The 15403-nt window shown below is 40.1% G+C and overlaps 1 protein-coding gene across 1 annotated transcript; it reads left to right on the forward strand.

Annotated features, from left to right (window-relative positions):
• The first annotated feature begins 4873 nt into the window (after positions 1-4873).
• On the forward strand, positions 4874-14003 carry LOC103358109 (ubiquitin-conjugating enzyme E2 N-like). Its single transcript, XM_008282931.1, has 4 exons — positions 4874-4987; positions 7475-7721; positions 8819-8959; positions 11627-14003. Exons 1-4 carry the CDS (start codon positions 4958-4960, stop codon positions 11665-11667), a joined length of 459 nt encoding a protein of 152 aa, XP_008281153.1. The 5' UTR covers positions 4874-4957; the 3' UTR covers positions 11668-14003.
• The last annotated feature ends 1400 nt before the right edge of the window (positions 14004-15403 follow it).

Raw genomic sequence — 15403 nt, forward strand, 5'->3', positions numbered from 1 at the left:
CCTACATCCTGCCACTCCACCAGCAGACGCTTTCCAGGATACTTAAGCTTCACGTTGTACAGCAGGAGGAAGAGGAGACACGTCCTCCATCTTTATACACTGTAGGTGCTGATGGAGCTCTGTCGACCTGCCCTCCATTACTCTTCCTCAGTCACCGGGCTTTGTGGCACAGTCTGTCATGCAATCTTCATCTGGATTCCATCAACCAAAACTCAATTTAGAGACTTGACTTTTCACTGTGGATCAAACACAATCTCAGAGTAACACACCAAAATCCAAATCACTTCAAATCCAAATTGTAAATAATAATTGCTGTTATTTTACCTATAATGTTTAATCACACTGTGGATACCTGCTGTGACTATAACTATTTCATACGAGGATTCGTGTTGATATATTGATGACTCTCTTACTGATAAAAGTGCAGGACGGAGCTGGATAGTTTCAACAGTTGCAGGAAGTGACGGTAAAAAAAAAACAAACACATCCAGTCTGGTAGGTGGCGGATGGTAACACACCTAAAGTTGGTTTAGTTAGAAGAAGAGGCGTTTATGACGCCACTTTATGCCAGTGATCATCTGGGAAGGTTAAGACTCATGGTGAGTTTTTTAATTGTTATTATCCACAGAAAGGAAAATGCATAGTTTCTTGTGTTCCTCATCAGTATAGCAGCTGTAAACTCATATAGAAATCATTAATGATGCAGTTATTGGATATAGGTCACTTTAAGTAAATGAGAATACGCAGTATGTGATCGTGTTTTAATTTGAGATCGAAGAAAACTTCTCTCATTCAGCTTAGACTTAACACATTAGCATACATTCAATTGTGCCATTGTTGATGACGAACTTCACAGCAGGTTTTGCAAAATAATATGTTGTAACAGATTGAAGAACAATCAGGTGTATGCATCAAGTATGTAATTAGGAAAAACACTGAGAGGCATCTGCCTGCAGACCTCTACGGTCAAGCCTGCGCCGCAGCAGACCTGACTGTGGAGGGTGTCTCTCGTCAGACCTGCTGATGTGAACACAACAGTGGAAGGACTAGGCGTTTTTCACAGTATATGTTGGTTAGATACTGTTGGTGCAGCAGTTATGGTACAGAAAGACTATTTTTTTCTGTCTTTTCTACAGGACTCGGTTGAAGTACGTATTCTGCATGATTCCAAACGTGCAGCAGAGTGGGTTGAGGCCAACCACAAAACTCTTCTCTGCCAGAGTGGACCTGCCTGATGTTCTGTGCAGGAACAGGCTGAGGCTGCTCTGCAGTTTAGGAGAGACTGGGAAGGGGAAATGGATGAGAAAGAAGAGGAAGTAGTATTGGATGTATTCAAATTTACATTCCACAATATTGATAACTTGGCAATTTTGTGAGATCATAGTTGATCAAAAAAAATAATTATTTGGCACATTGTCAGTGTCACAGATGAATAAATAAAGGTAACAGTACATCTGATCATGTTGTGTGTTCATGTTTTGTTTTCTCATAGAACACTTAATATATAATTTGCACTGCAGTGTAGATCTCAAGAGTTATCTTAGTAGTGGTATTTTGGACCATGCCCTCCATTATTTTTCATGGATCAACTATTTGACCTACATCTCTTTTAGAAATGTGCTACAAATAGATGCTTGAGCCCCAAGTCATCCCATCCACCGTTTATGTTTTCTGTTATCAAATCAAAATCAAATCAAGTTTATTGTCATTTTGCTGTGCATGCAACAACAGCAGTACCAACAAGATGAGAGAGCGTTTCTTCAGGATCCAAAAGCAAAAAGCAAGTAAACAAGTGTTTGCATGTCTTGATCAGCAGTTCAGCATTCTGACAGCGTGTGGAATAAAACTGTTGATCAGTCTGGAGGTTCATTCCTTTAGTGCACTGAAAACATTTGCCTGGTGGCAGCAGTTCAAACAGTTTATGGAGAAGGTGTGAGGAGTCCCTGATAACGTTCAGTGTCCTGTGGCTCTGGAAAAGTTCAGAGCCAGCTGTCTGTTTGTCCGCCCGGAGATGCCGTCTCCTTCAGCTGTATATCCGTCTGGGATGTAGTCATGGAGCCATGTTTCTGTTAAAGCAAACGCACAGCAGTCTTTCCACTCTCTGTGGGTTTCTCTCAGCAAACGTAGCTCGTCCAGCTTGTTGTGGAGGGAGTGGACATTGGAGAGTAGGAGGACGGTCCTGCTGGTCTGGAGGGGTTAGCCTTTAGCCTGGCATGGATCCCGGCTCTCTTCCTCCTCCTTTGTTTACCTTTGTACCATTTGCGCTTCCTTCTCTCTCGGGTAACTGGCGGCGTAGTCTCTGATCGAACTCCATGTTGGTGTGGTACATCCAAATCACAACCGATCGCCGCAATTCCAGCTCGTTCACTGTCCTGACGCCCAGCAAAGTCTCCCGGCCGCAAGTTTTGTGGAATGAACATCTGGGAGAGACAAGACACTCAAAACGTTCACTCTGGCTGTTTCCTGAAGGGGCCACTGCGTCCATTTGCGCCGCCATCACCATGGTCATAATAAATCAAGTCAAATCAGGTTTATTGTCATTTTGCTGTACATACACAGTAGTAGAGGCAAGATGAGAGAGTGTTTCAACGGGGTTATTCAACCAGCAAATTTTGCGGAATGCCCGTCTGGGATAAGACACTAGACGTTCACTGTCGCTGATAATAATGACTAAAGTTGTAAAATTATGCAGAATAGTGTATATTACTCTACGTATATTACTCTACGTATATGACGTATATGATAAGAAGTGTTTTGAAAAAGACAAATGCTAATGCTTCAGTTTTACGAATAAAAAGAATGATAAATTCTCAATATGGCTGCTCGATAAGGTTTTGTCCAGAATATAAACGTATGCTTCACAGGCAGAAAAACTCATGGTGGGGCTCATGCGCAACATAAAAGGATAACAGAACAAAAGCGACAATAAACAAAAGTTTAATACATAAAACCATATAAACGCATTAGCACGAAAATCAATTCCATCAGAAGTGCCTACACGATTTTATTTTGTAATACATCCCGTGCATTTCTTGTCCTGACAGTGGAGTGTCCTCGCAGTTGCACCGCAACTGACCTGACCATGGAGGTCTGCAGCCAGATAGTACTCTTCCATTTAACAGCAATGTATGTGCACTGTTGCCGCTGGTATGATTTGATCCTGGCCTTCATGTCACAAGTGCGAATGCCTAACAGCACGGCTAGCAAGTAGAAAGCCACACAGAGGCCAGGAGAAAGGTGTGCTTCGAGCAAGAGCGTGTCAAGGTTGGGTAAAGGCTGTTGGCGGATTGTGCAGTCCGGTGTGGCCCGATGAAAAAGCACTTTGCATGTAGCCTCTCACAAAGCCAATATCCAGCATTTCATGCCTTTATTTATAACTTTTCAAACTCGCCACACCAGGACTATATACAATAAGTGCAATTATAACAGAGCCTAACATATTTGTCATAATAATGCTTTAAATAAAATAAAAAAAAAATTTCTTTCTCCTACAAGTTTGGTTCACTTGAAGCTTAAACTGACATTGGGCTGAGATTATTTTGTTTTCAGATTCAGGTTTTCTGATCATGCAAATAAAAATCTAAATTATAAATTGCTTTTCTTTGAACAATGATGTTAAACATCTAAGCAGAACCTGTGCACTTTTCCCCTGTTAGGATTCGATCCACAGACATCTGTATCACAAGCTCAGTCAGAAGAGTGTGAAACTCTTACTATCAGGGTCACTGATTCAAGCCACATGTTGGGTGCAGAAAATGTAAACAATGTTGGTGACGGTCTTAGGTAAGTAGATTTCAACAGAGAAGTCCAAGGGTACGACTGCAGTTCAATGCTAAAATAAAACCTAACAATATTGGTTCAATATCCAACTGTAATATGTTCTAAAGTTTTTATCACTGCCAAAGTTTGCTGTGCTGTACTGATACATGTAACCGTGTTGATATATCAGTTCAGTGGCATCCTCTCTTATAAATGCTATTAGAGATTGTGAAAGGTTTTCTTTCATGGTGACATTATCATCAAAAACTAAACTAATATATATATGTGTTTTTTTAACAGACCAATTTTTCTGATCCTGGTAGCCTGGCTAGCTCAGTCGGTAGAGCATTAGTGTCTTAATGTCAGGGTCGTTAATTCGAGGCCTGCATTGTGGGCAAGATTTTTCAACAACGTTGGTCAGGGTTAGAGGTAAGTAGATTTCAACAGTCGGCAGTCTGTGGTAATACTGCAGTGTGAAGCTAAATTAAACCATTAAACCCTGCAAATACTAATGTAGCATCCTAGTAGTTTCTTCAGTTATATGATGTAAGGCTTGTACAAGTCTTCTCTTAACGCCATCGTTTGCAATGGCTGTTCTGATAGATGCAACCATGTGGATTTATAAGCTCCATGGCACCCTCTTTTATAAATTCTACTGTGAATTGTGAAAGGTTTCTTATTATGGCGACATTCCCATCAAAAATTAAACTCATGCAGTGGGAATTTCCCAGGTTTTGGAAGTGCATAAAGACTGTTGTGTTCACTCTTGCAGCAACACATCTAGCGTACTTGGAACTGAACAAAATTATTTTTGGCTTGTAAAGCTGGGAGGCTAACTAGGTTAGTTAAGACTAGAGGAATTGCATTTTCTTCCAATTGACACAGTTTTTATTTTCAACTTCCAAGTTTTTTAAACATAGAAAACAATGAGGGACCTTGAATTGTGGTGGCTTTTGAAGCATGTTAGATGGAAAGTTTGAAACAGTGATGGGTTGTGATGTTGGAAAACATATCTAAAATCTTAGCTAACCGTGAAAATAAAAATAAATACATTTTTACAGTCTGTGACGACAGCTTACGTCCTTACGTCATGTGCAGCCACCGGAACAGTGCGTTATGAGTCCCCGCCCCGCAACTTAGTCAGTCCAACCTGAAGAGAAGGCGAGTCCACGGCTAAAAATATAAGAGCTAACACAAGATGGCCGGTTTGCCTCGTAGGATTGTAAAGGTACACCTGACAGCGCACAGTGTATATATATGTTCGTGAGCCCGTGTGTGGGTGTAGTAGAGGTTATTTAGTAATAATCTTGACGTACAGTTTCCACCATCTCGCGTGTAGCCTGCCGCTAGCGCGGTTAGCACAGCTAGCTCTTATCGAGCTAGTTATCGAGCTAGCTCGCTGCGAGTGTTTTGTTTGCCACTTCCGTTTACTCCCTTCTGCTCTGTCTGTGCTTCAATATTCGTACAAACAGAACTGTTGCCTTGCTTAATTTCTAGTATTCAGAGCGCCGTGTTAGTAATTTCGACAACGAATCAAGACATTGTAACAGTTTGTCCCGGTCGCCATATGAATGGATTCGCTAAGTGAGCTAGGCTAGCAGCAGTAGCTTTGCTGATTCGTACACATGTCTGGCGCTGATGTGAAACGCTGCCCTTGTGGTCTCGAAACGTCCAAACGCCCCCTAATGAAGCGAGCGTACAAGTTCTGCTTATTTTGTATAAAACGAGACGAACAGTGCGGCAGTAATTTCAGGCCGCTGCGGTCTCCTCCCTCCAGCCTCACCGCAGCTTCTCCGGGCCAGGCCCGGCAGTGGGCGCGATCAGCCTTTTCCGCCACATCCAGCAGCTATTTCTTAGGTTTAGCAGGTTTTCATGGGCAGCAACACAGCGTTGACAGTGTGAAAACACCACCCAGCTTCTGCTGTGGAAACAAGTCATTTGTTTTTCACTCACAACAAAGAAATATGTTTATGTAATTCAAGGGTGAACCGGTTTCCTTCCTCTTGATTGCAGATCTTTCGGTGCACCTGCTGTATCAAATGCAGAAATATGAAAAATGCTCCACTTCCTCCTTTTGACTTCCACCGAAGGCTGTGCTTTAGTGTTACACAGTGCTACCGTTCTGCAGTTAAATTTAGAATTTTGAAAGTTGATAATGCAATTTTTATGCATACCGAAAGAAAGGTTTCTAAAATAGATCATACAATTACAGAAAAACAGTCAAAGAATTAATAAGCTATTATTCTACAGCTGTTTTTATAACTGATTTTTAATTTAATGTTCTATAATGCTACCTTTAAATGAAAGATTTCCCTGGTTTACCTTTTTATTTGTTAGAGTAACTTTGGATTTTGGATGTTCAGTTTAAGTTGTTTGATACATAGCCAGATCAGTTTACAGCACCGACTGGGCTCCACATGTGCCAGGAAAACAAATACTTGTTTAGAAGAGAGTCTGTGAGGATATCCTCCGTCATCCACACCTTTATAGCTCATTGCAGATAAGTTTTGATCAAAGTAGTCACTGTCAAACTTTGGTGGTGATTTAATTGATACATACCCAAACACAGTGGGAAGTTCTGACTTTTCCAGACATCCTGTGCTATTTGTCCACTGTGCCAAACACATCTCAGGAATAATCACTGATTCTGTGCTTCAACTCAATCTGTAACCAGCTGCTATAAAACGTTATAAAAAGTGCAAAGTCACAGCCTTTCAGAAACATCCAAAGAAGCCCCATGTGTTTTTCTGTGTTCGATACGAGAGGCAGTGCGACCATCTGCATGTCATACCAATGCGAACCCATGGTGATATGAACAGAACTGCATCCGCTTTCAAAGTCCACATCGGTTTGCACACACAAACGCTAAAGGCATGAATTGACCCCTATCAATCTGCTATAGTGAAATAAAATGCTGTGGCTGGTTTGGACTTTGTCAAACCAAGCGCCACTAAATTGTACGGAGCAATACGAGGACGCAGAAACGATGTCCCCTCAAAATAGTGACGGCAAAAGTGTAGTGGTGGAACATTTGCATGCTGGAGGGCAATTGCGGTCGTTAAAATTGATCATTTGCCAAAAAACCGAGCAGGACTAGCTTTTTGTACAATCCACATTCTCTGCAAAATAAGTTAGTAGCCCAGATAGAGGTGGTTGTTATTTCCTTTAATGAAAGAGATTTTAAGTACAGTAAGGCGTAGAGAGCAGAAAGGGAGGAGAAAATATGGCCGGCTTATACCTGAGGTCTACATCCAGTGAGATAGAACAAGCTCTGGCAAAATAAAGACATTTGTTATTATTTTCTTACAACTTTTAGACCGAAGCATACAAAATACTTAGCAGATTATTTGATGGGGCCAATGAATGTTAGTGTTACTTTGAATTTCATTTTGCTTGCCAAATTAGCTGTTTAGCCCAGTGGAAAGTTCTGTGTTCACTTTAAAGTAAGTCATTGTGCAGTAAGTGAGAAGTGCTCCAGCCCTCATCTGCTTTTTTAGTTTCTGTAGCTCGATGGTTGTTGTCTTGTCTGTATGTGGGTGAATTGAAAGTGTGTGTGCGTGACTAACCCGGGTGAAAATGTACGTTCTCATCCATTATACACTTAAAAGTCTGTTGTCTGATGACACCCCCACAGTTCTTCCTACAGCCCTGTTTTTTAAAATTCAAAAATGTCAACAACAGTGTTATGTGTTTCTCCCCTTCTGACCACATTCAGGAGACACAGCGGTTGATGGCAGAGCCTGTTCCAGGGATCACGGCTACACCTGATGAAGGGAACGCACGCTACTTCCATGTGGTCATTGCAGGGCCTCAAGACTCTCCTTTTGAAGGAGGCACATTTAAACTTGAACTATTTCTTCCAGAAGAGTATCCCATGGCAGCTCCCAAAGTGCGATTCATGACCAAAATCTATCACCCCAATGTTGACAAACTGGGAAGAATATGTTTAGACATTTTGAAAGGTAAGAAAAAAATGTCAGTTATTTAATTTAAATGATTTCTTTTATGTCTATATGTGATGTTTTTTTTCTGGTCGACATCAGCATGAAACCACACTGTCAGCATTCTGCAGGACTATAAAGTAGCTTTTATTGCTTTCCTTGTAAAAACGTGGTGCTTCATTAGCAGTTTAAGCTGCTGCAAATGACAAAAAAATCCCTCACATTAATGGCTTTTTTGTCTATATGACATTCACAGACTGTCTTGCATTTCACTAGCAATAAAATTAATTGTTGTAACTTGTCCTGCTCAACCAAACATTTCCTTGTATTAGCTTTCTGTCGTATAACACCAGGGAGGCAGCAAAAAAACAGTAGTTAATGTCAATCACAAGGTAGTCCAGCCCTAAAACACACCCTCATTTAGTTTGGATTTGCAAATAATACCATGAACTCATTATGAAACTGTTAATTACAGTAACAGATAGAAATAAGTGGGTTTGTTTTTTTCATAAACTTCTATACAATCTGACTTCCTTTTATAACCAGAGTAGTTGCCCCCATTTGATTTCACTTTTCGCACTCAGAGCTTCCATCCATCTTTTATATATGCACGCATCAGTACAGCAGCAGTGTGGAGCATGGAATCACAGAGAGAAAGTTATGATATGAAACGGCTGAAAAGCAGCTTTTTATGTATACAGAAAGCCACCAGAGGCACATGTGATTACAACCATTAAATCAAAGTTCCAAGGTAGACAAGCTCAAAGTAATGTTTATTTGGAAAGAGCAGCAGAGCGGCTGCCAAACATGCATTAAGGTATTAAAGAAACGCTGTGATTTTCAGGCACACTGATCTGCACTCAGTTGTTGTGATTTGTGAGATTTACCAGAGCCAGAGTTGTTTTCCATTATCAAAAAGCCTTAGGAACAAGTGGCTCTCACAGCGCTTTCTAATCAGCTTCAACTCTCAGCCGGCCTGGCTGCTGTTTGTCGTCTCTGTCACCAGCGTGTTGTGGCTGTTTTCCTGCCGTCACGTCTCTTCCCCCGTTTTCCATATCTGACCCTTAACCTGTCATTTGTTTGTCCTTTTTTTTGCATCTTTTCTGATCTTCTCACAGACAAGTGGTCTCCAGCCCTGCAGATCCGTACAGTGTTGCTATCTATCCAGGCGTTATTAAGTGCTCCCAATCCAGATGATCCCCTGGCAAACGATGTCGCAGAGCAGTGGAAGAAAAACGAAAGCCATGCCATTGAGACAGGTGAGGAGTGGATTCATGTGTCCCTTTAAGCACATGGGATCGGCTGCTCTGAACTCTAATGCCACAGATTTCCAGTATGAGAAATGCTTTGACAGATGGCAGCAAACAGTAGCTCAGTACCAGACCTCTGAATTACCACCCACATTACAGATTGTATTAAATGATCTAATGGACTGGTGTCACTTTCTCAATGGTGAAGGATGTCAGGAAAAAAAAAACTCTGTCAGTGACTTTGTGGGAGGGACAAAGGTAGGAACATAATCTGACAACACACTCCATTAAGAACATTTCTTCAATTAGATGTATTTGCTGCTCTCCCAGAACAGTGCAATTTAATATATTGTGTAGAAAAAGGCTCCAGTGCTTCAAGAGTTTTTCATTATCTTACTGGAAGTAAAAATTCGAGAGGCTTTTCTGGGCCAAGTGCAGAGAGACAAAGTCATTTTAATGTAATATTTACCTTAATATCAGCTTTTCTGTCAATTGAAACTAAACGTTGGAGTGGAAACACGAGGCTTAGAAGCACCGTTTGTGTGCAGTAATCCATCGCAATATAAATGTTTGCTTTTGAGACAGGCTTTTGAACAGTGTTTGTCTGTCTGATCCTGTGGAAATGCCTGTGATTCCAATTATTATTTTTTGGATTTGGAAAACCAAAACATCATTTAAACAGTTTCTCCCTGTACCTTGAATATTTTTCAGCAAAGAAGCTAAAAGAACAATGCAGTATTGTTATGCAGTCAAGAGTAGTTTTAAGTTATTCAGTCATTGTTTCATTATTCTGGGAGCCCATCACGCTTGCTCAGGGCTCAACATGATGTCTTCACAGTGCTTCTTTCATTCAACCAGTAAACCAAACTTAAAGATAACAAAGTCAGAATGATCTAACACTGAAATGTGCAGTATTAGAGTTTTGGCAATATTTTGCTGCTCACTTTTGCATAGTGCATATACTGATGAATGCACATATTTTTTCCCACCTAATTGCTGAAAACATCGTCTCTGTTGTCGTGTAATTAACACATCATTATGCATGCTCTTTTTCAAATGGTCCACTGACAGATGCAGACAGAAAATACCCTCCTGTTTAAATGTACACACCAGGCAATAAAATTAACCACTTCAATGTGTACAACATGATTTTTAAAAAAAATATTTTCAAACAAAACTGATTCAGATTCAAAGGGCTTTATTGTCATTTCAACCACATACAGCTGTACAGTACAGTGAAATGAGACAGCGTTTCCCAGATCCAGAGCTAAAGTGTTAGTGCAAAGAATGCAGTGCAAAAAGATAAAATAAGACAAAAAATAGAAATATGGAAACAGTAGTGCCATATAAAAAACAGGTAGTGCAAACATGTACAGTTTAAACATGGCAAACAAAACAATACAACATGGACAATAACAACACAATGGAGGTTGTGTGTGTGTGTGTGTGTGTGTGTGTTAGTAACTGCCATCTTTAAGCCTCATCATCTGCCGAGTGATGGTTGTTCAAAAAAACTATTTCATTTGTCAACTGACAGCAATAAGGATGCCAGTGTCATCAAGTATGCTTCGTATAATGCATAGAAGACTATGAAAACCCTCTTTACTTGTCTGTGGTGACTGTAATGTAATGTAATGATAAAGTCATCACCACGTCAAATTCCTCGTATGTGAAAACCTACTTGGCAGTAAGACTGATTCTGAAAAGGGCAGCTGGAATAAAAGCTGAAACACGTCATTTTATTAATCATATAATGTGTTTGAGTAACTTACTAAAAGTACAATAACAACATTTTGGGTTCTCATCTTCTATGAGAATATATGAGAAGCAACTTAAACATGTCGGTCCAGCTTTAGAAAACTGGTTCCTTAGAACTGAACCCTGGAAACAGCAAAACCTGCCACTGGCTTTGAAAGGCACGTCATATTTTCGTTTCTTTAAAATTGATAAGATTGCACCTTGTCAGACCCAGAAACTGCAAAACAAAAAGAATTGTTGGCTTTTTACCTTTCAAATGGTCCTTAAAGTACTCATCTGAGGCACACAGTTCACCAGTCAATTACTTATAGAGTTAGATTTTTCTTCTAGTGTTGTGGGCACTTGGAAAAATGTTGTACATGTAGCTCTAGATTTTTAAAAAATGTAAAATAGATAATCAAAGAAAAATGTTTAAATTTCTGGTTTATGGTATTGTCACTGTGTCAGGCTGCACAGAAGACATTTCAAAGTTTCCCTCTGCTTCTAGTGGTGGTTGTGCTGTTTCCATAAAGATGGAGGACTTTATATTGCAGTGGAAAATGAGCCCACAGTGACTGAAAATGTGACAGGAAGTGCTTGAGGTTCAGAGGGTTTAAGACCACGTGGTTACCTCACATAGTCAGCAGATCATATATTAATATTTCTAGGTTGGTGTCCTAGGTGGAACCAATAAAAGTTTTAGGTGTTTGCTTGATAAACATTTTGAATTATGAATTAATCCTCAAATCAATGACCTCATTGATTAACTGACTCATTAGTTTGAATTTGTGTTTGCAAATAGCAGAACCTTCCAGTCACTGTAGGCTCTGTGTTGCTCTGGGTTTGATGAAGCATGTCTGTGTTAACTCTATTTACTGTCCTACATCTGCTTTCTACCTTCACACCTGACGCCACTGTTCTGTGTTTGTCTCTTGGCAGCCCGAACATGGACCAGGCTCTACGCGGTCAACGACATGTAGAAGAAGAGAAACGAGGCGTCTGAATGTGATCCACAAAAAAAAAAAATGTACTCCTATTCTGTCAACATTTGAATTTAACGGACACAAAAAAAAAGAGAAAAAAAAAAAAGATTATAAGTCCAAATCTATTTGAAAGAAATGATGAGATTTACTGCTGCAGACCTCTGGGTGACTTATTTTCCTCTAAGACGCGTTAAATGTGTGTTAGCCTTTTTTTTTTTTTTTTCCTGTGTTGCTATTTAAATGCATGGACAGAGAATGACACCCTCCCCACTACAGTCTTAAAAATCACATGCAATATGTTGTCCTGAACTAGGCACATACTGGTACGTTTGCAAAATATACATGCATTAAAGCTGTCCTTCTTTTAACACATGCATTATTTGTCAACACATCTTTATGTCTTTTTGTGAGATGACATGTTGTGTTTTAGCACATAAGAGTGTGCACAGCTGTGCTCTCCACCACCGATAGTAACAATACGAGTGAGGAGGTTTCCCTTTACTGTTTTTAGGGGAATACAGTGAATTCCACTCCTGTGTGTTCCTGCCAGAACCTCAAAACACCGAACATGTAGTTGGTGGTGCAGCTACTGTAGCATCATCACAGGAGCACATGGGACACCCAATGCTAAAACACACAAACTGTTTTTAATCGCACAGCAAAAGTGATTTTATTTGTAAAATCTGACATGACAGCAAGTAAATCTAAAGGGTTTCACACAGCAAATACAACCTCAAGCTCTTCTTCAACAAAATCTAGCTGAACTCAATGGTCTCAAAGGACAGAAACAGACAACATTGTTACTGTAAAATACATTTATAGACCTCCTAAAAGTACCTGCCAAATTCGCCGATACCACTTCATAGTCACGGCTAATATTCAAAAGCATTTAGTCAACGGTTAGGGTCCGTTTGTGGCTCCTGCAGGTGTAATTTTACATCTCAAAATAGATCCTAAGTTGATGCAAAAGACAGATAATTGTGTGATCAGATGCCTGAGCCAGTCATCATAATCTTAAAATCCGCTGGTTTAACGTCGGTAGTATGAAGTGTTGCTGTTGTAAAGCAAGATTCACACGTTTAGGTCTCAGAAACTGTTGATGTAATGTTTGCTTCATTCGTTTCTCTGTTTTGTTTTTGTCAGCGATCAGCTTTCGAACCTTGTCGGACAGTTTGGGGAGGGTGAGCAGAGCACTTCCACATGATTAAAAAGTCATTCCCAACACATTCAGAAAGGTAGAAAGACTAAATGTTTTCGCTGGAAAAGGAACTAACTGTAATCATGTAGAAGATGTGTTGAAAATGACGTCGTTTTTTTTAAGAGTGTAGGAAGTTAACGTTTTTATTTTCCTTTTTTTTTAACCGTCTGTCCATGCTATCTATGTTGCCTGTTCTCTATTTTATTTTCAGTGTTCATTTTTTTTTTTTTTTAATTTTAAAAAAGGCATAACCAAACTGATGTCAGGACAGTTCAAACTAGTTTTCTTCTCGGGTGGGTTTAGTCAGATTGGAGGCATTGTTTCCTTTAAAGGGAAAGTTGAGAGTTTTTGTCGTCTTTTACAAAGTTTCTGAGTCGGTCTTAACCTGCTTTTGCTCTTTTTTGATCTGTGATGATTATACAAGTGCATTTATTTGACTCCTGAGGGGAATTTGGGTCATTGTGGTAGCTGAAAAAGTGGTGTTACAAATAAAAAATGTGTTCAAAACGTAAAGATTTTATCATGCGATTATGGGTTTTGTATTGGCTGAAGAGCATCGATGTCATGAACGTGTAAAACTTCTTAAACTTTCCTTTTAAAAGAAGCTGTATTGATGGTTTAGAGGGATCAGATCATGACTTTACAGGCCGTGTAGTTTAGAGCCTCTGCGGTCATGTTGCTTCAGTTTGGCTCGTCTGAGGGGCGTCATGTCGTAGTGTTTCTGTTGAGTGTTCTTTTTCGGTTCTTCTTCTTTTCTTTGCTCTTTGTCAGATTATCGCAGGCTCGGCGTTGTTGCTTAGATTTGTTTGTGTCCTGTCCTCACCCACAACATATTAACTGTTCCTAACATTTACTCAAGTCTGGAAAGACGGAGCACGGCTTAAAAAAAACAAAAACAAAAAACAAACCTGGTTAATTTATTGTTTCCCTGAAGGGACTTGACAGTAATCTAAACCGAGAAACAGTCACTCACTGGATTTTTGAAGCATTTAGATCAAACTATCAAGAGATCAAACTCTGATTAATCAGCTCCCCATGTGTAAAGGAAAATAAGAGGAGTTCTGTCGGTAATTTCAGTACATTTGCATACATGGCTCTTCAAACACTCTGTAAATAAACTGAGTTGAGTAAGTAAGAGGAGTCTCCTCTGTTTTATCGTGTGTGGATGTGTGTCTCCAAAGATGAAAGGTCAGATTCACTCGACGGCAACTTGTAGCTCCATGAATCTCATCCATTTATACGTCTCTCTTTGGAATTTGCACGGAGAAAGCATCTGATTTTCATCCAATTTTCAGTTTTCAAAGTGCAGAATCTGAGGTTCCTCGGGTTGAATTCAGTAAATCGGAGCGTAAACATGAGATAACAGTGAAACATTTTCACTTTTGTTCTAAAGGATGTAGGACCGTTGGTGTCCAGCAGAGGGAGGCATTAACACGTTTAGTGAGTCAGGAAGCTGCAGTTTCACTTTTGTTTTCATAGAAACTGGAACCTAGTGTGGTATGTTTTGGTGTTTCTTTACTTCAAATACTCAAAGACATAATCGACGTACATAAAGATAGACAGTTCTAGACAACAATGAAATGTACAGTTCAACAAAATGTGCGATCTTGCACAGTGATGATGCAAAACCCTCTCAGATAAGGTTTAAAAATCCTTTTCAAGCTGGGTGGGGAAGAAGCTCCACCTGTTCCGACGACGTGAATACATACAAACAAATTCAACAACTATAATACAAAATCTCACAGACCTTTGGCCTGAACTGACCCTGCCACTGAGTGTTTTATGTTCTTTAAGGAAAACCCTGAACTCTTGACCTTTACATTGAAGGAAACCTTCAACCCACACTGAAACACTTCTGTCTTGATGGACAAGGTCTCCTCCAGGCTGACAGTGGCGCCATCCACAGGGGACGAGAGGTCACTGAATGGTTCCATAAAAGTTCCAGCCCCCCCGCGACCCTAATGAGGATTAAGCGGTGTATAGATAATGGATGGATGAATTTTCTGTGGCCTTCATCAGATTTCAGCCCACCTATGTGAGGTATTGGACCGACGTGTTAGACAGCGCTCTCCACCACCGTCATTAAAACCCCAAATGAGGGATCATCTTTTGGGAGAACAGCGTTTCATCCCTCCAGTAGAGTTCTAGACACTTGGAGAATCAACACTAAGGAGCTTTGAAGCTGTTTTAGTGGCACATCAAGAACCAGCGTCTTATCAAGACACTTTATGTTGGTTTTTTTCCTTTAATTTGTTGCTGTGTTTGTATTTATGTCTGTACTTGTGGATGATGAACCATCAAGACTTTACATGGTGCAGTGGTGCTGCAGAAAGTCCACTTTAACCTGCTTTATTCTGTTCATAAAGTCACACTGTTGACAAGAAAATAATTTGTGAATTTAGCTGCTGTCGCATTCAGCTGGAATGAATTCACCTTGATAGTGTCCAAACATTTCTACTCAACAGCACACATTCTGACCTCAAGAAAGGGCGTAAAGATTACTGCCAGCGAACGAACGCTGTCGGTTTTATTATC

The sequence above is a fragment of the Stegastes partitus genome, unplaced genomic scaffold, assembly GCF_000690725.1.
Source record: "Stegastes partitus isolate 25-593 unplaced genomic scaffold, Stegastes_partitus-1.0.2 Scaffold290, whole genome shotgun sequence".
NCBI lineage: Eukaryota > Metazoa > Chordata > Actinopteri > Pomacentridae > Stegastes > Stegastes partitus.

Coding starts and splice junctions, on each gene's coding strand:
- LOC103358109 (XM_008282931.1), top strand. CDS start 4,958: ATGGCCGGTTTGCCTCGTAGGATTGTAAAG. Junction 4,988..7,474: donor TGCCTCGTAGGATTGTAAAG/GTACACCTGACA, acceptor GACCACATTCAG/GAGACACAGCGGTTGATGGC. Junction 8,960..11,626: donor AAGCCATGCCATTGAGACAG/GTGAGGAGTGGA, acceptor GTCTCTTGGCAG/CCCGAACATGGACCAGGCTC.